Genomic DNA, 18,449 nt, shown 5'->3' on the forward strand with positions numbered 1-18,449 from the left:
GCCCAAACCGGTATAGATCTCTCGACGTGACTCCAACTTAATATTCCACTGCAAACTGCCTGAGCTGAACACTCTCCCTCCTCAGTTTTGTACTGGTGCGCATTCGAGTTCAAAAAGTTATTTTTAACTCTAATTTTAATTTTTGAAACTTCTTGGCTTTGATTTCCCCACGAAATGGTGTGGACCCAGCACCATTTCTCCACCTTTTTGAAAAGTTTAGTCGATTGAGTTGTACCACAGCTTATTCTTGATAAGTTGTGGAAACTAATAACATGAATTAAATTTTGCTCCAATCTTTTTGGCATTGATAACCAGGCCATTTTTTTCATGAATTGAACAGAGAAGTGATGGAAAGCATTTTCATCAAGACCTCCACCCACCCTCCTTGAAATTGGATCCTGCTGCAAAGTGGGTAGAAAAACGTGAGCTACGATTCCGTTATGCTGAAAAAGAAATCACCAAGACTACTTACCTCCTGCTTCCAACGACTAATTTTAAGAGCTCTCAGTTTGACAAGCTCACCATTGATGCTGAGAATCTCAAATCCACCGATTGGATATTTTTATGTCAAGCAAATGAAAATCGCAATGGAAAATATTGGTAAGTTTGGATTTTCCTGAAAACTGATATATATTTTCCTAAAGTTTTTCTAAGTATATTCATCTACTTTTCCTCTGGTACTACCCTCATTATGACCAGCAATTATCAGATTTTAAAACTATCAAAAACACATGTATTTCTGCACAAAGAACCTTTACCTTTCTCGGAGACTATTTCTGTATGGATAGCCGAAATTTTATCTTTTGTTTGTTTTATTGTCACAGTGGCAAATATTTATGACACATTAAAATCAATAATTTTGGTTGACTAGAGAATATCAGGGAATCTAAAAATTAGGAGATTGACTAATTGGAAATCACTTGTTCTGTTTCAAAAAATATGAATAAAATGAAAGTGAAAATTTAGAAAAAATCATACTTTAGTTACATTTTCTCCAACCTAAGGTATTAAAATGTTAATTCACAAGTTTTCTTCTTTTCCAGTCTGTTTGGTGAAAATTTGAGCAAAAATGGTTACATTATGCCGACCCTGACGCAAAAACGTAAACAGATCCTAATTAGTGCCTCTGATATCAACCTGGACTTTTTCACACATATTATTGTTAAGATCTCTGCCACAAATGATCCGGTAAGCTTCCCAAGCATTCAGCCAGCTATGGATTGGATGCTTGTCATAGTCGAAATTTCTAGTGTCTCTGATCTCCTAAGTTCATGATCAGTACTTAGAATTATGATTTAAAGTTATAAATGTCTAATAGAGATCATGTTGTTACCCTGCATTATCCCTTAGTTTTGTCTTTCAGCACAATAAGGCCCTGTTCACACGAGCGCAGTTCGCGGAACTTATTCCTCGAACTGCTCAGTTCCCGGAACTTATTCCTTGAAACGAGGCATGCTGTCCACACGAGTTCGCCCGAACTGGAACCGGAACTTCATTAAACTATACAATTATTGCAAAATAATAGATTATTACGACCGCCAAAGTAACAAAATTAAATTTCAAGATATGTAAAGGACGTAAAAAACAAAAACAAACAAATTCACATCAAAAGAAACATATGTAGAAGCTCGGAGTACGGGGGAAGTTCCGGGTTTTGGAGGAATAAGTTTTAGCTTAGCTAAAAACTTGCTCCGGGAACAAGTTCCTCGAACTGAATTCCGCAAACCGCGCTCGTGTGGACAAGGCCTAAGTGAAGAGCAATAATGACACTTTATTTTCTCCTAGCAAGGCCTTGTTAAGCTTGTGCACCTAGCATTCCTTCAGATTCTTTGTGGTCCTCCTCATATCAAGGTAGAGCTATGCCATATCAAGCAAATCATTCTACTATGCTGCAGACCATTCAGAGGAGATTTTGGAGTGTAAGATGATTTTTTCCCCCTTCCGTTCAAAAGCCTCTCAATAGTTTTCATGACTCTTTTATTGATGACTGTTGACTCATGTTTCTTCATTTTTTTATTGATAGGTATCACTTTCTGTCGACTTTCACAACTCAAATGAAAGAACTCTGACCACTCCGCTCCCAAGTCTCGTATCTTTTGGAAGGACATTAATCACTGCAACAGAACCTGGGGCAGTAACTTATTCAGTACAGATTCCAAATTTGGAGAATGAAGTTCAAGCAGGATATCTACACTTAAAGTCCGTAAAATGTAATAAACAGAGACACTATGCAATTTTGCAAATGAAAGTTCCATGGAGTCAGGAAAGCACTCACTCTTTCTCCAGGTATGTGATTTCTCTTTTGTAAAGCAGTCACAGTTTTCTTTTGGTAGCATTTAAGTTTATTTATTAACTTTTCCAGTAGTAGTAGCAACATAGGATGAGATCTTCGATGTGCAAATAATGACAATTCTGATTGTTGCATCATGGTTTGAATTGTATGATTCTGGTCTTTTTAATTAATTTTTTTTTTATTTCAGTTACAAAAAGCAAGTGCCCCTATTTTTGAAACTGTACCGTTCAAAACCTAGCGGAGATGCAAGTGCAGCTGCTGTTTCTTTGACTCTTGATCCAGATTGCGCTTATACAGTCAGGTTTGTAATGTATCCAATTGTAAGATTGTCTCCAAAGATTTGACAACTTTCGAATCAAATTATAGGACCTTTGAAAAGAGGCCTCTTGTGAAGCAATTAAAACCTTTATTCAAACCAAAACATAACAAGTTCCAAACTGGTTGCGTTCTTTTTCCTAGGTAATTAATTTTTTTGCTGATTTTTAGTTTTTATATTTATGAATAATTCTTAAAATGGTTTCATTTTTTGCAGCATCGAGTCATCTGTCATCGATTTTCTTGCATCTGTCGGACAGATATATTCACCCCTTCTCATCCCAAATATTGTCGGCATATTGCTACTTACCCTGTCAGCTCAAATGATGAACTTGGCCTTATTTGAAAGTTGTTCAATGTACCACAACGTTTTAGTTGTTGGCGCTCAACCGGTCAAGACTCTTTGCATCACAAACATAGTGACATACGTTTTAAGGTAAGCTGTTTTGAAGAAAATAGTCCGGTATTAAAAGTAAGTCATCTGCAATACAAAGATATTTAATTTTATTTTGAACATTTAGAGAGCTCAAAAAAATAACCTTTATTCATTTTTCTATGGAAGGAAGTTTTGATGGAACATAGCGAACGGCCTCGAATCGTTTTATCACTGCAGAACTATAGACTCATCAGAAACATGGGGGTTTCAAATTTGGGTGTTGCATATTACTTGTCATATTTTACTTTTTCGAAGGACAACTGAGAATCATTAATACACCAAATTCCGCAGGGATTTTTGTCACCTTTTCAAAATCATTCCCTGAAAATTCTATGATAAAGTAACAGCTGATATTTTCTTGAATAATTAAAATGGGTACTAGCACTTTTTAAACACCACAATGGAAGCGCTTGTTTCGGAAAGATGCCAATTCTGGAAAAAAAAGAAAAAAATCTGGAGGCACAGAAACACACAGGAGGCGGGAAAGAATTTCTTTTCTGTCAAAAACTCAATCTTGAAAAAAATCCGACTTGGTACCTTTTCAAAATGAGCGCTTCAATTGCAATTTGTGTTTCCTTTATTCTCTATCTAATCTAATCTTCATCTTTTTCTGTACATTTTATTTGATTTTCGATTTTGCAGTGTTCTTGGTGTTGTTCCGGCAGTTTACTACCAACTAAGTTTGGCGTCGATGTTTTACTTTACCGTAGGTTTTGCCATCTTGTACATCATTGGAGTTGGTCTCTGGTACTCCCTTGTCTTCAGCACAAACAAAATCAGTGATATTGTTCTCTCGTAAGTATTTTGCATATATGATTGATAGTATACTTTATGCCTTTATTGCGCTAATTACATTAAATTTGTAGAGGAACTCCGCTCAAGTCCAAAATCATTTCACAAAAAGCTCATAGAGAGCAATGAAGTTCTCCTTTTTTAAATGATAGTTTCATTTTATTCTTAACACAGCCTCAATCCAGAAGCCTCTCATAGAGGAAAAAAGGTGGTGGCACCTTTTGATTTGTTTACAGCAATATGTTGGTGAATTCAGTATGTTCATCATCAATATTCCTGCAAAATCCAAAATTCAACTCATGACCAACGAACGGTAGAGTCCTTTGCTTAGGTACAATTTGACGCAAAATATAATCTTCTACAATTTCTGAAGTATATTTTTTCCCCATAACCCCCTTTTTTTTTTAGAAAATTGATGACTGAAATTCCTGTGCCCTCTTACATCATTGACCCCTTTCCGAGAGCCGAAAATGTGAACATTTTTTTTTGTATTTAACTTTAAAGGTACTTACCGATTGTTTTAATCTGTCTGTGCACAATCAAATTGATGTTTTCTAGATGAGTAATCCTCTGTGTTCTCTACTGACCAATTAGAGTGTCAAAAATAACATCTGTAATACATCAACCTTTTTGAAGACGTAATTTTCATCTTGGCAAAGATGGCCAATCATCAACAACCAATACAAAAAAAGTTTTCTGAATGCCATTCGTAATTCAACAGTAATTTTCTTTTATCTTGCTCCCTCAGATTTTTGGCAAGGTATCTAGGCAGTTTGACGTGGTCTGAATGGATACTCTCAGGGTTGGAACAGTTACCAGTCATCGTGTCTGCAGTCCTTATTGGTCTTGTCAACAGCACTTGTGGAGGCCTTGCTTTGTCTCTTGGTGCTATTTTCTATTATTTAAAGGTATTTTGTTTCGTTTTGTTTTTCTCTGGGAGGTTAGTTTGTTATCATACCTTTTTGATACTCGCAGCTTTTATTATTGATCAGCACTCTTTAAAAATCTTCTTTATGCTGAAAAATTGTCTTATTGATCAAGAAATTTTTGTATTCTGCTCGTTAAATACTTTGTTAGTACAACAAGATATTGAAAATTGATACATTACACGGCACTCATAGGGTTTATGTTTTATCCCATCTCACCAATAGAATAAGTTATAGTTTTAAGCAATAGGCTCACAGATTGACAGATCTTGCTGTGTTGATGGAACTGTCAAATCTCATTGGGAATTTAATTCTCTTCAAGCACCTCAAAACCGCGCTGGACTTGCAGATTGGAATTTTTATTAGAGTCAAGATTTCAATGATTTTCTTGGGATTTCTTGGAAATTATATCAGTAATATTTCATAATAGGGGCGAACAAAATGTCGAAATTGAGTATAGAATAAAATATTTTTTTAATTTTTATTTTTCAGAAGTTGTTTAATTTTTTGTCTACAGTTTTCGTTTGCTTTCAGATCTCTTACTAAGTAAAAGAGCAAATCTGGCGTGACATTTTTTATTTACCAACTCCTATTGGATAACAAATTGGTATAACCGCTCGCCGTTTTCATTTCAGCTTTGTTCCTTATATGAAGATTTCCTCAACTATTACATCTACTACCCATTTCGCTACATCATAAACCAGCTGAAGGCTCGATTGAGCTGGAAATCAAACACCGAGCTCAAAGATATGTGGCGGAAGAACTTGCCACCTAATGTTGACGATGATGCCAATGATTTGACACCGCTACATTTCCACTTCACGATTTTTCTGCTGTGGGCAGCCTTAGCTATTCTGAATGTCCCATCCACTCTCATGTGGGCACATAACTTCCAGTAAGCTCAATTTTACTATCAGCCTCAAATAATTGATTTTTTTTAAAAACTTATCATTTACTTGAGTTTATTGTGATGTGCACATTAATTTAATTATGTGGTTCAAAAATGAACCTTTTTTTCCCAATATAATAATAATGATTATGGTTTCAGGATAGCCGTTGCTAGATATCATAATAGACAAAATCTGAAAAACCTTGACACTTTTAAACAGTAAAATCTGTTATGTATTTAAGTTTCAACTTAGGTTTATTTCCTTGCACTGGTTACCCTGAAACCATAATTCCTTAAAATTGCTACTACTGTAATGTTGAACTAAAACAACTTCGCAACTTTAATAATGATTGGTTATTTCTCCTTAAATTGATGCAGTAGTTAAAACCTAAATTGAAGAATAACACCTATAACCAAAAATATCATCAGGATGTCACTATAATGAGAAAACAACAAGTTTTGATCTGACCATATTTTTTCTTTTTCAAGGAATACACTTATTTAATAAACTTAGTTTTTCAATATTAATTTATCTAGTTCTAACTTAATAGGTAATTTATTTTCCAGACATTCCGTTCATTTGGAGCCGGACCCTTCATGGCTGCCTGGCATAGCGCTAAGTCTCTCTGCAGCAGCAATATGGCCTGGTTCATGTCCTGATTCTGGAATGTAAGTTTCAATTTCAAAGGCAAATTTCTACAAGTGGATTCAGTTAAGTTTTTTATCTGCTACCAACTTCTGTTAATAGAAAATAAAATTCCCATGGTATGACTATGTGCCTACAAATTGTTGGTAGTAATGACGACTACATCCACAATTCTCAACCCACTTCCTAAGGTAGGTGGAGAAATGCTAACATTGGCTGCATTGGCTCAGAGTCTAGGTCTTGTCGTCTTGAAAGTGTTTTTCTTTTTCAGTTGGTAGTTCAGTGTAATATGGCTTGAAAGTGAACCAAATCCACTCGCAGAAATTTGTCTCCAGTATTGTACTGTTTTCTCTTTTTTCGTCATAAAGGAAAATATATTGCTGAAGCAAAATTTTCCTAAGTTTATTAGGTGGGTTGTAGAAAGTGTTTGCTTGGATGGTTTGGACTTGGAGACCTAAAATTGTAGATAACTTGTGTCTACAAAATTAAGAGACCCAAGTTAAACATCATGAAGGTGTATGTAATGTGAAATGCTGGGGAAGCAGTAATTTCCCTCCATCCTTCTCTTGCCTAAGGAGAATGGACCACTAGACATGGTGCAAAATTAAGCACCACTATACATGCGTCCCTTTACAAATTTCACATAGAACTTGTTGAACGCATTCAACTTTTCTAAGTACAACTCCCAAGTTAGGAAATAAATATTTTTGTTTACATTAGTTCACACTACCTGCTCACAAAAAAAAAAAAAAAAAAAAAAAAAAAAAAAAAAAAAAAAAAAAAAAAACTAGAGTTTACTTGAGTCAAATCAAGCAATAAACTAATCATGGTATATTTTACGATGGCAGAATTTTCCTATGCAGTAACTTTTTTCTGACAAGATTGAGGGTACCTTGTATCAGAAGAGGAAGGAAATGTAAAAGACCAAGCTCTAAATATTTGCATAACGTATAGGTTGATTTTAATGCCTAATTTGGCCTACATGATCATGGTTTTTTTGTAAGCAGGAAATTTAAATTTACAATTTGTATTGTAAACTACGAACATTTATTTCTTCTTTTTTTGCCAGTATGATTTAACATCATTATTTAAGAAGACTCATTCAAATTTATCCTCCTTTTCAGAAAACACTATCGGGAAATCAGCATTCTGATTTACATCCTTGCCTGTGTGTCAATGGTTTTCTGTCATCACACTATTTACTACCTTCAGTACATCATTTCTACTGCGTTTGTAATCATTGCTGGTCACCAGCTGATTGGGAGGTACTTTGCAAGAAAAGCAATCGAGCAAGAGCAAGAGCAACTAACTTTAACAGAAGACAATCCTTCAAGTGAAACGTTATGCCCCAGTGATCAAGAACATGAAGAAATCGCGGAACTTGTACAGTTGTTGCAAAATTCTGCAGTAGAGGAAAAATTCTCGGAACAGGCTGAGAGGAAGGGTAACGAAAAGTTGGAACCTAACTCAAGCTCCGTGGGAACCAATGAGTTTGAAACAGAGGAAGTTCAATCCTCGGGGTCCTCAACTGAGTCGTTTGAGTTGCTCGACGGTCAGAACATCCTTAATCCGTTGCAAGATTCAAAAGTCCATGAGCAGCCAGTGGACATTGATAACAGCTCTCAGGAAGAGCTCACGGCCAAGGAAGATACCATCGAAACTTGTGCAACTGTTACAGAGTCAGGTGACGCTAAAGATGTTTCGGAGGAAGCAGATGATGTGTCGACTGAAACTGAAGAGTTGTCCAGCTCAGATGAAGAAAGCACCGCTCGCATTGAATCCACTTTGCCAGATTCCAACAAATGAGTTTTTTTTGGGTGCCTGAACTTTTGAAGTACAAGACAAGCTACGAATTAAAGCATTATATCACTGCATTTTCTGTTCATCATCTTGGATTTTGAATGAATCATACAGCTATCAATTTTGAAAGGAACTCCTTTGGCGGCTATTACAAAGTTTAATCAAAGTTGGCCAAATAGGGAAATTTGGATGAGGTTGTTTGTTTGTTTTATTTCTTCTTTTTTTATTTGGTCTTTGAGTTAATGACAAATTTCAACATTTCTAGCTGGAGTTGATTTTCAAAACCTACATTCACATTTTTTTTATTTACACTACATCCATGAACTAGTTTCAGTGTGGAATTTCTAAGATGATACGCGGTGCTTGTAAGTACTTTAATTCATGCACTCCACCGATCTATCAGTAAGGTGATTTGTTCATGGCTTTGGTTTTTGCCAATTTTTGATAGTTGCCTCATGAATGTAGGCTGAAAAATGGGGTCCAGCAACCAAACTGAATTTTTAAAATTCTTAAATTTCTGCCTTTTAAATACTTGGTGTTTATCCTAAGTTTTTAATAAGTGGAAGTGAAACTAAGTTCTAATGTTCCTGAATGATAAAGAATTCTCAAACGCATATAATTGCGTTAACATTTTCCTGTTTTTAATTTTAGAAGTTATAATCCTTAATGTGATGATATTGGTTCGATTAAAAGAACCCAATACTATTTTGTTTTAACTAAGTATTGATATCCTAAACTTTGTGCTTTTTTGGTCTTATGGTGAAAGCACAAGAGAATTGAGGACTAAATTTTTGTTTTTGTTTTCTGGATTTACTTGAAATTAAAATGTGTTTTCCTGAAATCCAAAAACACTACTTTCCTTCAAAACTTTGTATAAATTTATATTTTTCTAAGTTCCAACTTTAGTTTTGTGTGAATGTAGTCTCTTTAACTAGTCATTTCTATGATAAGGTGTGTTTATAATAGGTACAGATCACCCTATATTATGTAATTCCTTGCAAGCAAATCTCGGAACTTTAACTCTGCATCAAAAACAATTCTTTGAGTTTTCTTGAAATGATCTTCTGCTATTAATGGTGCTCAAAGTTTGTTTCTATTTTCTTTACACTTTATTTTTTTATCCAAATTTGGCTGCTGCTGTCTAACAGCAGTAGCAAGAACTCAGTTATTTATGAGTGTACAAATAACTTATTGGTTCTCTGTTCAGATGATATCATTACCAGGTCGGGAAAATTTTAGACCCGATTTTAACTGTCTTAATTCTGTAATTTTATGTAGTATACCTTCTGACTTATTTTTGCCAGGAGCATTTCCATGCACATCTTGAAAGTTATCCACCTACAATGATTTATGAAGTCTTAAAAAATACACCGATTTCAATCTGAATGTATCGACGTTCTCCTCTATTTTTCGAGATGAAATTAACTTCATGAATATCCATGCATGTATACTTTGCCTTCTATGATATTTTGAATCTTTTTACTCGTTTGCTTATCAAGAAAAGAAGGCATTAAATTTAGAACATAATATTTTTTATGTTTTCTCAAAGTTTCCTGTAGTGATTAGAAATTTGCAATTTCTGCATGTTTTCACACAACTAACATCGGCCTGTTATCCTGTTTTTTAGACTTACCTATTTTAAACATTTTTCTTCATTGATTTTTCTCTTATTCAAATCATTCTTCATTCTTGAGCAGTTCTACTCTGTGCAAAACTGCTTAGATTTTAAAATTGTATTTCTTCCTATTTTTAGACGTATTGACGCTGCTCTTAGTATTTGTATATTATGTAGGCAAACAGTCATGCCAAATTCTTGCAAACATTGCTTTCTTCCAAATTTGAATGAAATTTGAATTAGTTTTTTTTTTAAAGTTGCCTGATCCGAGGAAGTTGTTTATTTAATTGGACATATTTCTGCTAAACAGAGCTACAGACAATAGGAAAGATGGAGTGTGTTTTGGAAAGCTGCATAAAGAAACAATATAAAAGTGGTCGTAATTCCCTTAGGAGAAATGGAAAAGCGGAATTTTACATTCTACCACACGGAACTAAGAATAAGGGCCAACTGTGTGCTGCACTGTTGAGCTGTGGGCATGTGAAAAGAGCGTTGTGGACAGGGCTTATAAGTTAAAGGCTTCCGACCGTCGTCCTGCGTCTCGGTTGTCGCTGTTGACGTCACTGGTGCTTTACAAGTCCCATTCATTCTAACAGCCCACAACTAATGAGCACACTCCTTCTTTCTCACCTGCCTCCGTTTTCGTTCAGTAAAAATACGTCCAATTGCAGTTTTATTTGGTTGTCACTTTCAAAACTTGTACTCACAGTTAATTAACCTAATTAAATTTTCAATTTTTTTCTCCTATATAATTGAATTGATAATTTTGAAAACATATCCGACCCATCATTTCTATTTTAATAGAAAATAAATAAATAAATAACTTTTTGAAATTGTGTTTGTGTCCCTTAAGTAATTGTAAGCTTTATGGATTGCATCTAGCTTTACCAGATTGTCAAGAAATTTCCACAAGAGACTTATTGTCGACTCTACGATATTATTGATTCAATTGAATTTGAAGTTTAATCTGCTCAAATAAAATTTTGGACGTATATTTACTATAAATAGTGCTCATTACTTTTTATTAAATTAGAAGGTTTTAACTTTAAAGTACAAAGACATAACCCCACAATGTTTGAAACAAGTCGAATCATAATTGTTTCAATAACTTTAGTTATTACATGTATTTATGCATAGTTGTACCGAAGTGGTCCGGTCGTAAAGGAATATGTTTTGTGATCACAAGAGTGTAAATTCTCTTGCAAAAACGATTTTTTGTTTTCCTGTAGTTATTAGCATGTGAAAGTTGAATTTAATTCAGCTTGAAACTATCTTAGTCAATAAACCGCCTCTTAAAAATAGATGGAAAACCGCCGGTTTTTATAAATGCACAAAAATTCCAGTCATACATAAAGCACTACATTTCAGGAAGTTCACAATAGTAATGCTTCAATGGAATCAAGTGGATGTAACTTTCAGCTTTTATTTTTATTTCATTCTTGAGGGACCTAGATATGTATCAGGCCCGCAGGAGAAAAAATGTATTCAAGCAGTAAAAATTTAAAATTAGGTAGCGGGTCTTTTTTTTTTTTTTTTATTTTTTGATGTACGGACTTAATTTTCGGATCATCAGTAGTATAAACTGTTTAGTCTGAGCCATGTATTTTTTCAGTTTTCATGTTTCAAAAATAAGCCACCTCTACTGAGCTACCTGTAACTGGGTTGAATGGAATATATCAACAGTGAAACTGCAGGAATGTGTACTTTGGTTTGCAGTGTTGCAAACATCCTGTCGTAATTTGGCCTAAAAATTAAAAACCACCTTCTCTATGTTTTTTCTTCTTCCTCTTCTTTGAGTGAAGAATACTCAGTAAAAATGTTTAGCCATAATGTAGGTTCGGTTTCTTCCTAAAAAATAAAATTGAAGTTGAGATTTTGAAACACTGCAACTGAGATGTACGCATTTCTGCAGTTTCATCGTTGATATGTGTATCACATATTTAGTTTTGTTATGCAATATTTCTGGTTCAAAATAACTCTACCGGAGTCAGTGTGCTCTCCTCTTTAGAAGGTAGGAATAAAGGAGACTGTAATCGAAATGGTACGAATTGCTTTTTTAGTGTTAGTCATTGCTGTTTTCTTTCGTAGTAGGTAGGAGATACTGTGATAGGTTCTCTTGAACTATGTAGATTTATTTTTAGCAATTAATTCATTAAACCGGTGAGATGTGCTGTGAAGGTGTTTGAATGACCTTTGCTTCAACCAATAAGGAAGTCAGAAATTCTCTGAAAAATCAAGTTCCTACATATCAATATCCCTAAGTCCAAAGGTACCTTACTATATTTTGGTAATTTCGAAGAATTAGGTGAAAACCGTGTGTCAGGCCCAGGATCCCCATGTAAGTTGCAATTTTTAATACTCTGTAACTTCTTATAACTGGTGCAAGATAGGACTGCTAAATTTTTCTTTCACACGTAAACGTTATTGGAGATTTTCGAAACTTTACTGACTCGATTTTTCCAATAACGTTTGGTCCAATAATTCCAATAGTCTTGGTCTTTGTTTTTTGTAATATTTTCTAGTTCCCTTGATACTGTAAATAGATAAATAAATAAATAAATACTGTGATTTAGGTACCTTTCGGCTGTGGGGTACTGGTGTTTAGAAAAAAATTTCAAAGATGTATACCAGTGTGCGAAATAATGTACTTAGGTCGATAGATATGAGCCATCATAGGATGCGCTGATGTTTACCTAAATAGTGCAAACTTTAGGAGAGTCTTCAACTCATCTCAATTTTGATTGCCTAGAATTTTCAGCTTCTAACATTTTAAATCTTATAAATTGCAAGTTATGTAATCTATCAAATAGTATGATAAAACCTGTTGAGAAGCTTTTTAAATGGCTAAATTTAGTTTTTTGTGCCGAAGCTGAGCAGATCTCTCAAACATTGGGCATCACCCTTTAAAGCTTAGAAATCATGATAGAAAAAGAAAAAAGACCTTTGGATTATTGCCTTCCAGCCTTGTCAGACCTGGCCTGAGCCCCCCTGTGCGAGATCTATTCAGGTGCCTCTAGTGGCATAAAACTTAAAATGAAAGGGTACTTCATGCCACCCTCCCAGGCCATCACCTAGGATCGCCCCTCCTTGAACTAGACCTGTTTTGAAGGCAATGCACTAAGCTTACAGTCAAAACGTTTTTTATTGTTTTTCAGTATGTGCACAACAGCCTGCTCAACAATTAAATCCTTTTCCATCGACAAATAGTTCAAATAACACTTAAATACGAGTGCACATGTGCTTACACACTGCTACTACACATTTTCTGTTTTGTGACAGGATATATCCCTTAATTATCCTCGATGAATCTAGAGCTTACGTTTCTATCTGGTAAAGCATTATTATTGGCTCATTGTAACTTTATTTAATGATTTTAAACCAGTTTTTGTTAACTTGTTCTTCTAGAGTTTATTCTTGTATTGGTACTTGTGAATTTTTCAATTATTTCTTTTCATAGATATTTTGAAATTAATTACAATATGCAATTTATGGGATCAATTTTTTTTTTTTTTTGTTGTGAGATGGAAAGGCTTCAAAAATATAATTACTTGTACCGATATTAATGTTGCTAATGAACCTATTTTGTCAGACAAGGTAGTATGTCCTTTCACCCCAAGGGCTGTATTTGTAGTCAGTCCTTTAATTTCAAAGGCTCCGTGAGGTATAAGGAATACATTTATCAAGGAAGCCTGCAAGGGACGACTATGAACACAGTCCCAAGTTTTACTCTTTCACAATTTTTTGGCGTCCACGTCAAACTAATTAGTTTATGTAATTTCAGACTGCAACAGAAGATCCGCCATTTTGATTCTGGCATTCACTTCCCATGCTAAACTGTTGTCAGACAATCTTCTGTCGCAGTCTTGAAGTAAGTAAACTGATTTGTCATGGACTCTGAAATTTTCAATCCTAGGAGATGTTTGTTTTGAAGCCTTTTGCACTTCTCTACTTGGGTCAAAAAATTATTTTTTATTTTTAATCACTTTATCGCTTTGTATTTGGAAGACTTAGGTTACCTACTTCGAGCCTTGCACATCTTTTTTTAATGACTTGTTCAACTCTTCATAAGTTTTTTCTGTCAACTCAGTCATTATCTGCGCTCTGTTTCTTTCTTTCAAATTTTTCAATAAAAGAGATTTTTCTGACACTTCTAAAGAGTTTCATTCTTCCAGTTAGTCGCCTACAAGTTAAAAAAAAAGAAAAAAAAAAAAGAAAAAAAAATGTGCGTGACATTAGTGGTCTTAGTGCTTCAATTTTCCCTATGTAATAAATTAAAGCCCTCAGACTGTATTGATTCAAAACAAAGGAATATCATATGCATGTTGCAGGATAGACACGGGAAAGACTCCCCAACTGGATTGCATTTTGCAAAAAGGAACCACTAGCATTGCAATGATGCTAAGATGAAGCAACTTCGTCTTTTCCGATAAAATTGCGGAAATCGTGAAAAACTATGAAATTTAGATAGTAATTTTTGTCTTAAATTTACAGTTTTTAGCGAGTAAAATAGAAACTATTAATGGATAATCGGGTTTTTCCTCCAAGACAAAAGAAGTTGCACAATCTTAGCAACATTGCAATGCTAGTGGTTCCTTTTTGAAAAATGCAAGCCAACTCAAATACTCATCATACTAAGTTTCTTTTACTTAAGGACAAGGATTTTCTCATGATTTTATGAATTCTGTTATCCATTTATTTTACTTTTTGTTAGTCTTTTCATCTCAGCAGCAATCTTTAGAGGGAAAAGCATAATTAAATGGATTTGTGTCAGAGAAAGAGAATCAGGGCAGATGGTATAACCAGAGGGAAAAAAGATATTAAAATTTTAAAATCTAAAATTAAACAACTGGGAACGTCAGACTGGAATAAAAGGTGGAATGAATGAAAAAGTGAAATCCTTTGAAGTTTATATTAGTGATCGAATAAGAATAAAAACAGCATACTGACTTCAGAAGAGCTAGATTTTAATTTATTTTCCTCTTTCGATGGGAACTTTTAATTTTTATCCCACCTACTCTGCCAAAGTAATTTCTGACTGTGTTATAAGTCAATTACGGCAAAAAATCATTGGTAAATAGTAACAACATCATAGTAAAGGTTTAGAGAGATTTCTCTTACAGTAAACAAGTTAGGCAACTGCTTGGTTTTTTTATAAATGATTTCGTCTTAAAACAATGATTTTCATTTATTCAGTGGGATGAAAAAAGTCATATCATAAAAATCAATTATTTTTCGTCAGGCAACTAAATGCAGTTGCGAAAGAATACCAGGGTATGCCATCAACAATCATCAATCAATTCAAGCAAGGTCAGTTTAAACCGATGAGGGTCATCACACGAAGATCAGTTGAAATCGTGAATTGTGCAGCCAATTAAATATGTACAGTCATCTCTTGCTTTTGCGTTCAACATTAGCTAATTCTTTTGTAAAGTGAATTTTAAACTTCCGCCTTTCTTCATCAGTTGACAAGTTCAGCCACAGCTTTTCAAGTTTGCTTACTTCATATTTCTGTAAAAAATAATCAACAACAATAAAAATGAGATTTTACATCATAAAAAAACATTTGATCAACTTCGGTTTGTGGCAGCAGCATGGTGAGGCTGGGATAGATTTTACTAATTTGAAAGCAACTGAAAAAGCAGGGAAAGAGGATCTTTGCGATCCTTAAAATAATAATTGATAAGAGAAAAGGATAGGTGCATACAATTTTTAACTTTTCCTCAGGATGAAAATTAATCAGAAATTAAAACAGAGCCAGATCAACCGTCTGAGTGTGCTCCGAGAGGCTTGCACCACAAAGTCTTTTTTCCTACCTCCACCCCCCCTCCTGATAGAAAGTTTTGTAAAATTTGTTCTAGTATTTTTCCTTGTATCTCTTAGGCTTATGACTTATATACTTAAGTCTACAGGGGGCTGTCTCCCCTTCTTTCCCCTCACAATTTGTACCCAAATACGCCTCGATACTTGATCGATCACAGTACTATTTAAAGCTACTTTAAATTGAGCTAGAATCAATGAGGAGTAAAATTAAAGAAGCTTTAGCTGAAGGCAGGGTGGCTACCTGAATATTCAAATAACAGCGTTTCAAGGTTGCTCCAATGAAGATAGTGTGGAACTGGGCTGGCTGGCCTAGTATTCTGGTGATAAGCGGTAATACTGTGGTGATGAGCTTGTGCGGCCCAAAAAAGACTCGCATCAGAGAGATGCATGTGACTGGATTCCAGTATTTCACTGTGAAATAGATCAAAAAGGGGTCAGGAATTAATGTTTGTTCCATGGTCCAGGTTATATGATGACCTTCCAGCCGAGATATCAAAAGTGCCATTTCGATGGAGAAACTACGAAACCACATATCTTGGTTTGCGACGTTGCAGATTTCCTATCATACCATATTTTTTAAATGGAAAACTATCTGACCTCAATTCTTGAAAACCTCTGTGATTTTCCTTTTCTAGGCGAGGAAAATTCTAAGAAAACTAGATGGTATGAAGTTGATTTGTTCTCATACAAAAAAATAAAATGGGAGCGGAGATTTTTAAAAACAGTTAATGAAATACATGGTTTGGGAGTGTCAACGTCGAAAAGTTCTTGACCATTCCATCATAAAAACCCCTTTTTCCTCAGCAATTTCAAAAAGATGATCTTTCTTAAGCTCTGCAGGTATAAATTTCTGTGATTTTGCAAACAACACGTCACTCTTAATGAGGTTTTGCAAAAAATATGTAATTCTCGCTGCAATTTAGCCAGCCTTCCCATTTTTAAAACCTGTTTTTAGGGCCTTCCTATCTTTCCTTGTGACCAATGGCGCCTACCCTATCTAATGGTCTAGAAGATTTTCCACCCCTGAAAACAACTTTTGATCCTTGCTGATCTCTAATTCAAAGTTGTTTGATCTTCTTGATATAAGTACCTATTAAACGATAAAAGATAAGTTTTTGAAGAAAAGACAAGTTTTAAATTGCTACATACCAGAAAAAGATGTGACAGCTGCTCTTCCAAAGACGCCATGGATACATTCTACTTCCTCTAGTACACTTTTTTCTATGTCTCCTTTTGTAAATGAAGCACCAGGCGCTATTACTTCAACGGTAATATACCTACCAGGGAGAGAGAGTTCAAATTACTTTTTTAGCTCATAAAGTACTTAAACAGCAAGTTATTATGAATACAGGGTGCTTAATTAAAGGGATTAGAAAGCTAAACCTTCACAAGGACTAAGATGGAAAGCTAGCACTGACAAATGAATGCCCAATAAAGTTGTACTTACTTGATGGATTGTTTTATCTCCGACAAAGCTTCAGATGCTTAGTTCTGGAACCTCCTATCTTGAGTACAATTTTAGAAAATCATTTCGGTTTTTGTATTTTATAAAGGAAAACAAGCAAACTATGTGGCTAAAAATTTTCACAGAATATTTGGTGAATAGAAGGGAAAAATCTCAGGAATCAAGGAAATATGTAGGTAAGTTTTTTGGCTGATGTAAACATAAAATGTGATGCCTACATTAATCCGGACCAATAGGCAAGTTCTAGGCAGTCAGAAAAAGAAGGTGGTGGCATTTCCAAAACCTTGGGGAGATGTCAATGACATGAGTGGGTGTGAACTCTATGATCATTAATTCTTCTGGAAATTGATGAGATTTATGAAAAAAAATGCCATACTATTAGTTAAAAATTGTCTGAACTCGTATTCTGTGTAGTCCGATGCTAAAAACTAACAATGTTAAAGCCCATTATCTTTAATTTGAATTTCTTTTGCGAGAATGTTGATGCAATATTGTTACCATCTAGAACTCGTGCCAGAGAAGTTAGTGGTTGTTTACTTCTGATTGTAACAACACAGCAGACACTGTTAACAATATCCCTTTAGAGGATGGTATTGGTTTTCAGCATCTGCGCACGACATGCATCAGCACAAGGACGTTGTCACACTTGATCAATCCTCGATCGCTATTGGTGTAAGCGCAGTCGCTTACAAACAGAAAGTAAAAAACTGCCAATTTATCTGACGCAAATTCTGCAACACGGCGTAAACAAATCGGAAATTACCAGCACCTTTCATTTCTCTGTGGGTTCTTGAATTTTGACCATCAACTTAGTGCTATGCATGCTGCAAGCTCATCCCTTCCTATCCTCCCATTTAAGTGATATTTTACAATACCCCCAAAAAGAAAACAGAAGCTTGGTTTCTCATCAGCTCGCCAACAAAATTCGTGCATAATTGTTGAGATTTAATCCATGACCTTTAATGGATATTTTTGAGGCAATGATTCAAATTGACGTAAGATGTGAGAGTGTTGAGTGGGATAGAATTGGAGCTGAAATGATAAGAACTTAAAGCGTACCTCCGTTTTGCCCTCATTGCATCAGAGATTACCCCAATAAGTCACGAACGATTTCAGGTGTTGAAGAGTTTGATGTGATCAGTGTGACTAGATGGACATAACCATAAAAGCGACAGCACCATGCACAACAGTGAAACTATGATTTTTTTAAGGGATTAGAAACTAGAACGGAAATAATAAGCATGAATGGAAATCTTTCAGACATTTCAGACGAGACATGACCAACATGACATACATGACATGTGGTTGTTGTTCTGTTGGTAAACAAACTGGAGTCAAGTTGTCGCTTTAAGTAGAGCAAAAATGCTGTCAGCTCAAGTCAGCTCTTCGAAAAGTTAAAAGTTCTCTTAAGTCAATCTTAATCGCACAAAAAATTTAAAAAATGTATTATAA

At 34.9% G+C, this 18,449-nt stretch overlaps 2 protein-coding genes across 3 annotated transcripts in view; one reads left to right on the forward strand and one right to left on the reverse strand.

Annotated features, from left to right (window-relative positions):
• Nucleotides 1–13,860, forward strand: part of PGAP1 (GPI inositol-deacylase) — a 60,696-nt gene extending 46,836 nt beyond the window's left edge. For both annotated transcript variants that reach the window (XM_019043496.2, XM_019043497.2), the window contains exons 6-15: nt 341–600; nt 1,044–1,188; nt 2,024–2,286; nt 2,481–2,594; nt 2,826–3,044; nt 3,687–3,839; nt 4,585–4,744; nt 5,398–5,657; nt 6,219–6,320; nt 7,422–13,860. In XM_019043496.2, the coding sequence (XP_018899041.2) occupies nt 341–600; nt 1,044–1,188; nt 2,024–2,286; nt 2,481–2,594; nt 2,826–3,044; nt 3,687–3,839; nt 4,585–4,744; nt 5,398–5,657; nt 6,219–6,320; nt 7,422–8,103 (2,358 nt within the window). In that variant the 3' untranslated portion in view covers nt 8,104–13,860. The remainder of the gene's footprint in view (nt 1–340; nt 601–1,043; nt 1,189–2,023; nt 2,287–2,480; nt 2,595–2,825; nt 3,045–3,686; nt 3,840–4,584; nt 4,745–5,397; nt 5,658–6,218; nt 6,321–7,421) is intronic.
• Nucleotides 13,861–14,607: 747 nt separating this feature from the next.
• Pop5 (POP5 ribonuclease P/MRP subunit) lies at nt 14,608–18,316 on the reverse strand. Its single transcript, XM_019043486.2, has 4 exons — nt 18,057–18,316; nt 16,682–16,809; nt 15,774–15,943; nt 14,608–15,220 (listed from the first exon to the last, which is right to left on the reverse strand). The coding sequence occupies exons 1-4, from the start codon at nt 18,071–18,073 to the stop codon at nt 15,098–15,100; spliced, it is 438 nt and encodes a 145-aa protein (XP_018899031.1). The 5' UTR covers nt 18,074–18,316; the 3' UTR covers nt 14,608–15,097.
• Nucleotides 18,317–18,449: the final 133 nt, after the last annotated feature.

The sequence above is a fragment of the Bemisia tabaci genome, chromosome 4 (genome assembly GCF_918797505.1).
Source record: "Bemisia tabaci chromosome 4, PGI_BMITA_v3".
In the NCBI taxonomy this organism is placed as follows: Eukaryota; Metazoa; Arthropoda; class Insecta; order Hemiptera; family Aleyrodidae; genus Bemisia; species Bemisia tabaci.

Excerpts from the sequence above, each read along its gene's own strand:
- Pop5 (XM_019043486.2), bottom strand. Across the intron at positions 15,944-16,681 it reads AGCTGTCACATCTTTTTCTG|TGAAATACTGGAATCCAGTC; the intron begins GTATGTAGCAAT and ends TCTATTTCACAG. Across the intron at positions 15,221-15,773 it reads GCTGTTATTTGAATATTCAG|AAATATGAAGTAAGCAAACT; the intron begins GTAGCCACCCTG and ends TATTTTTTACAG.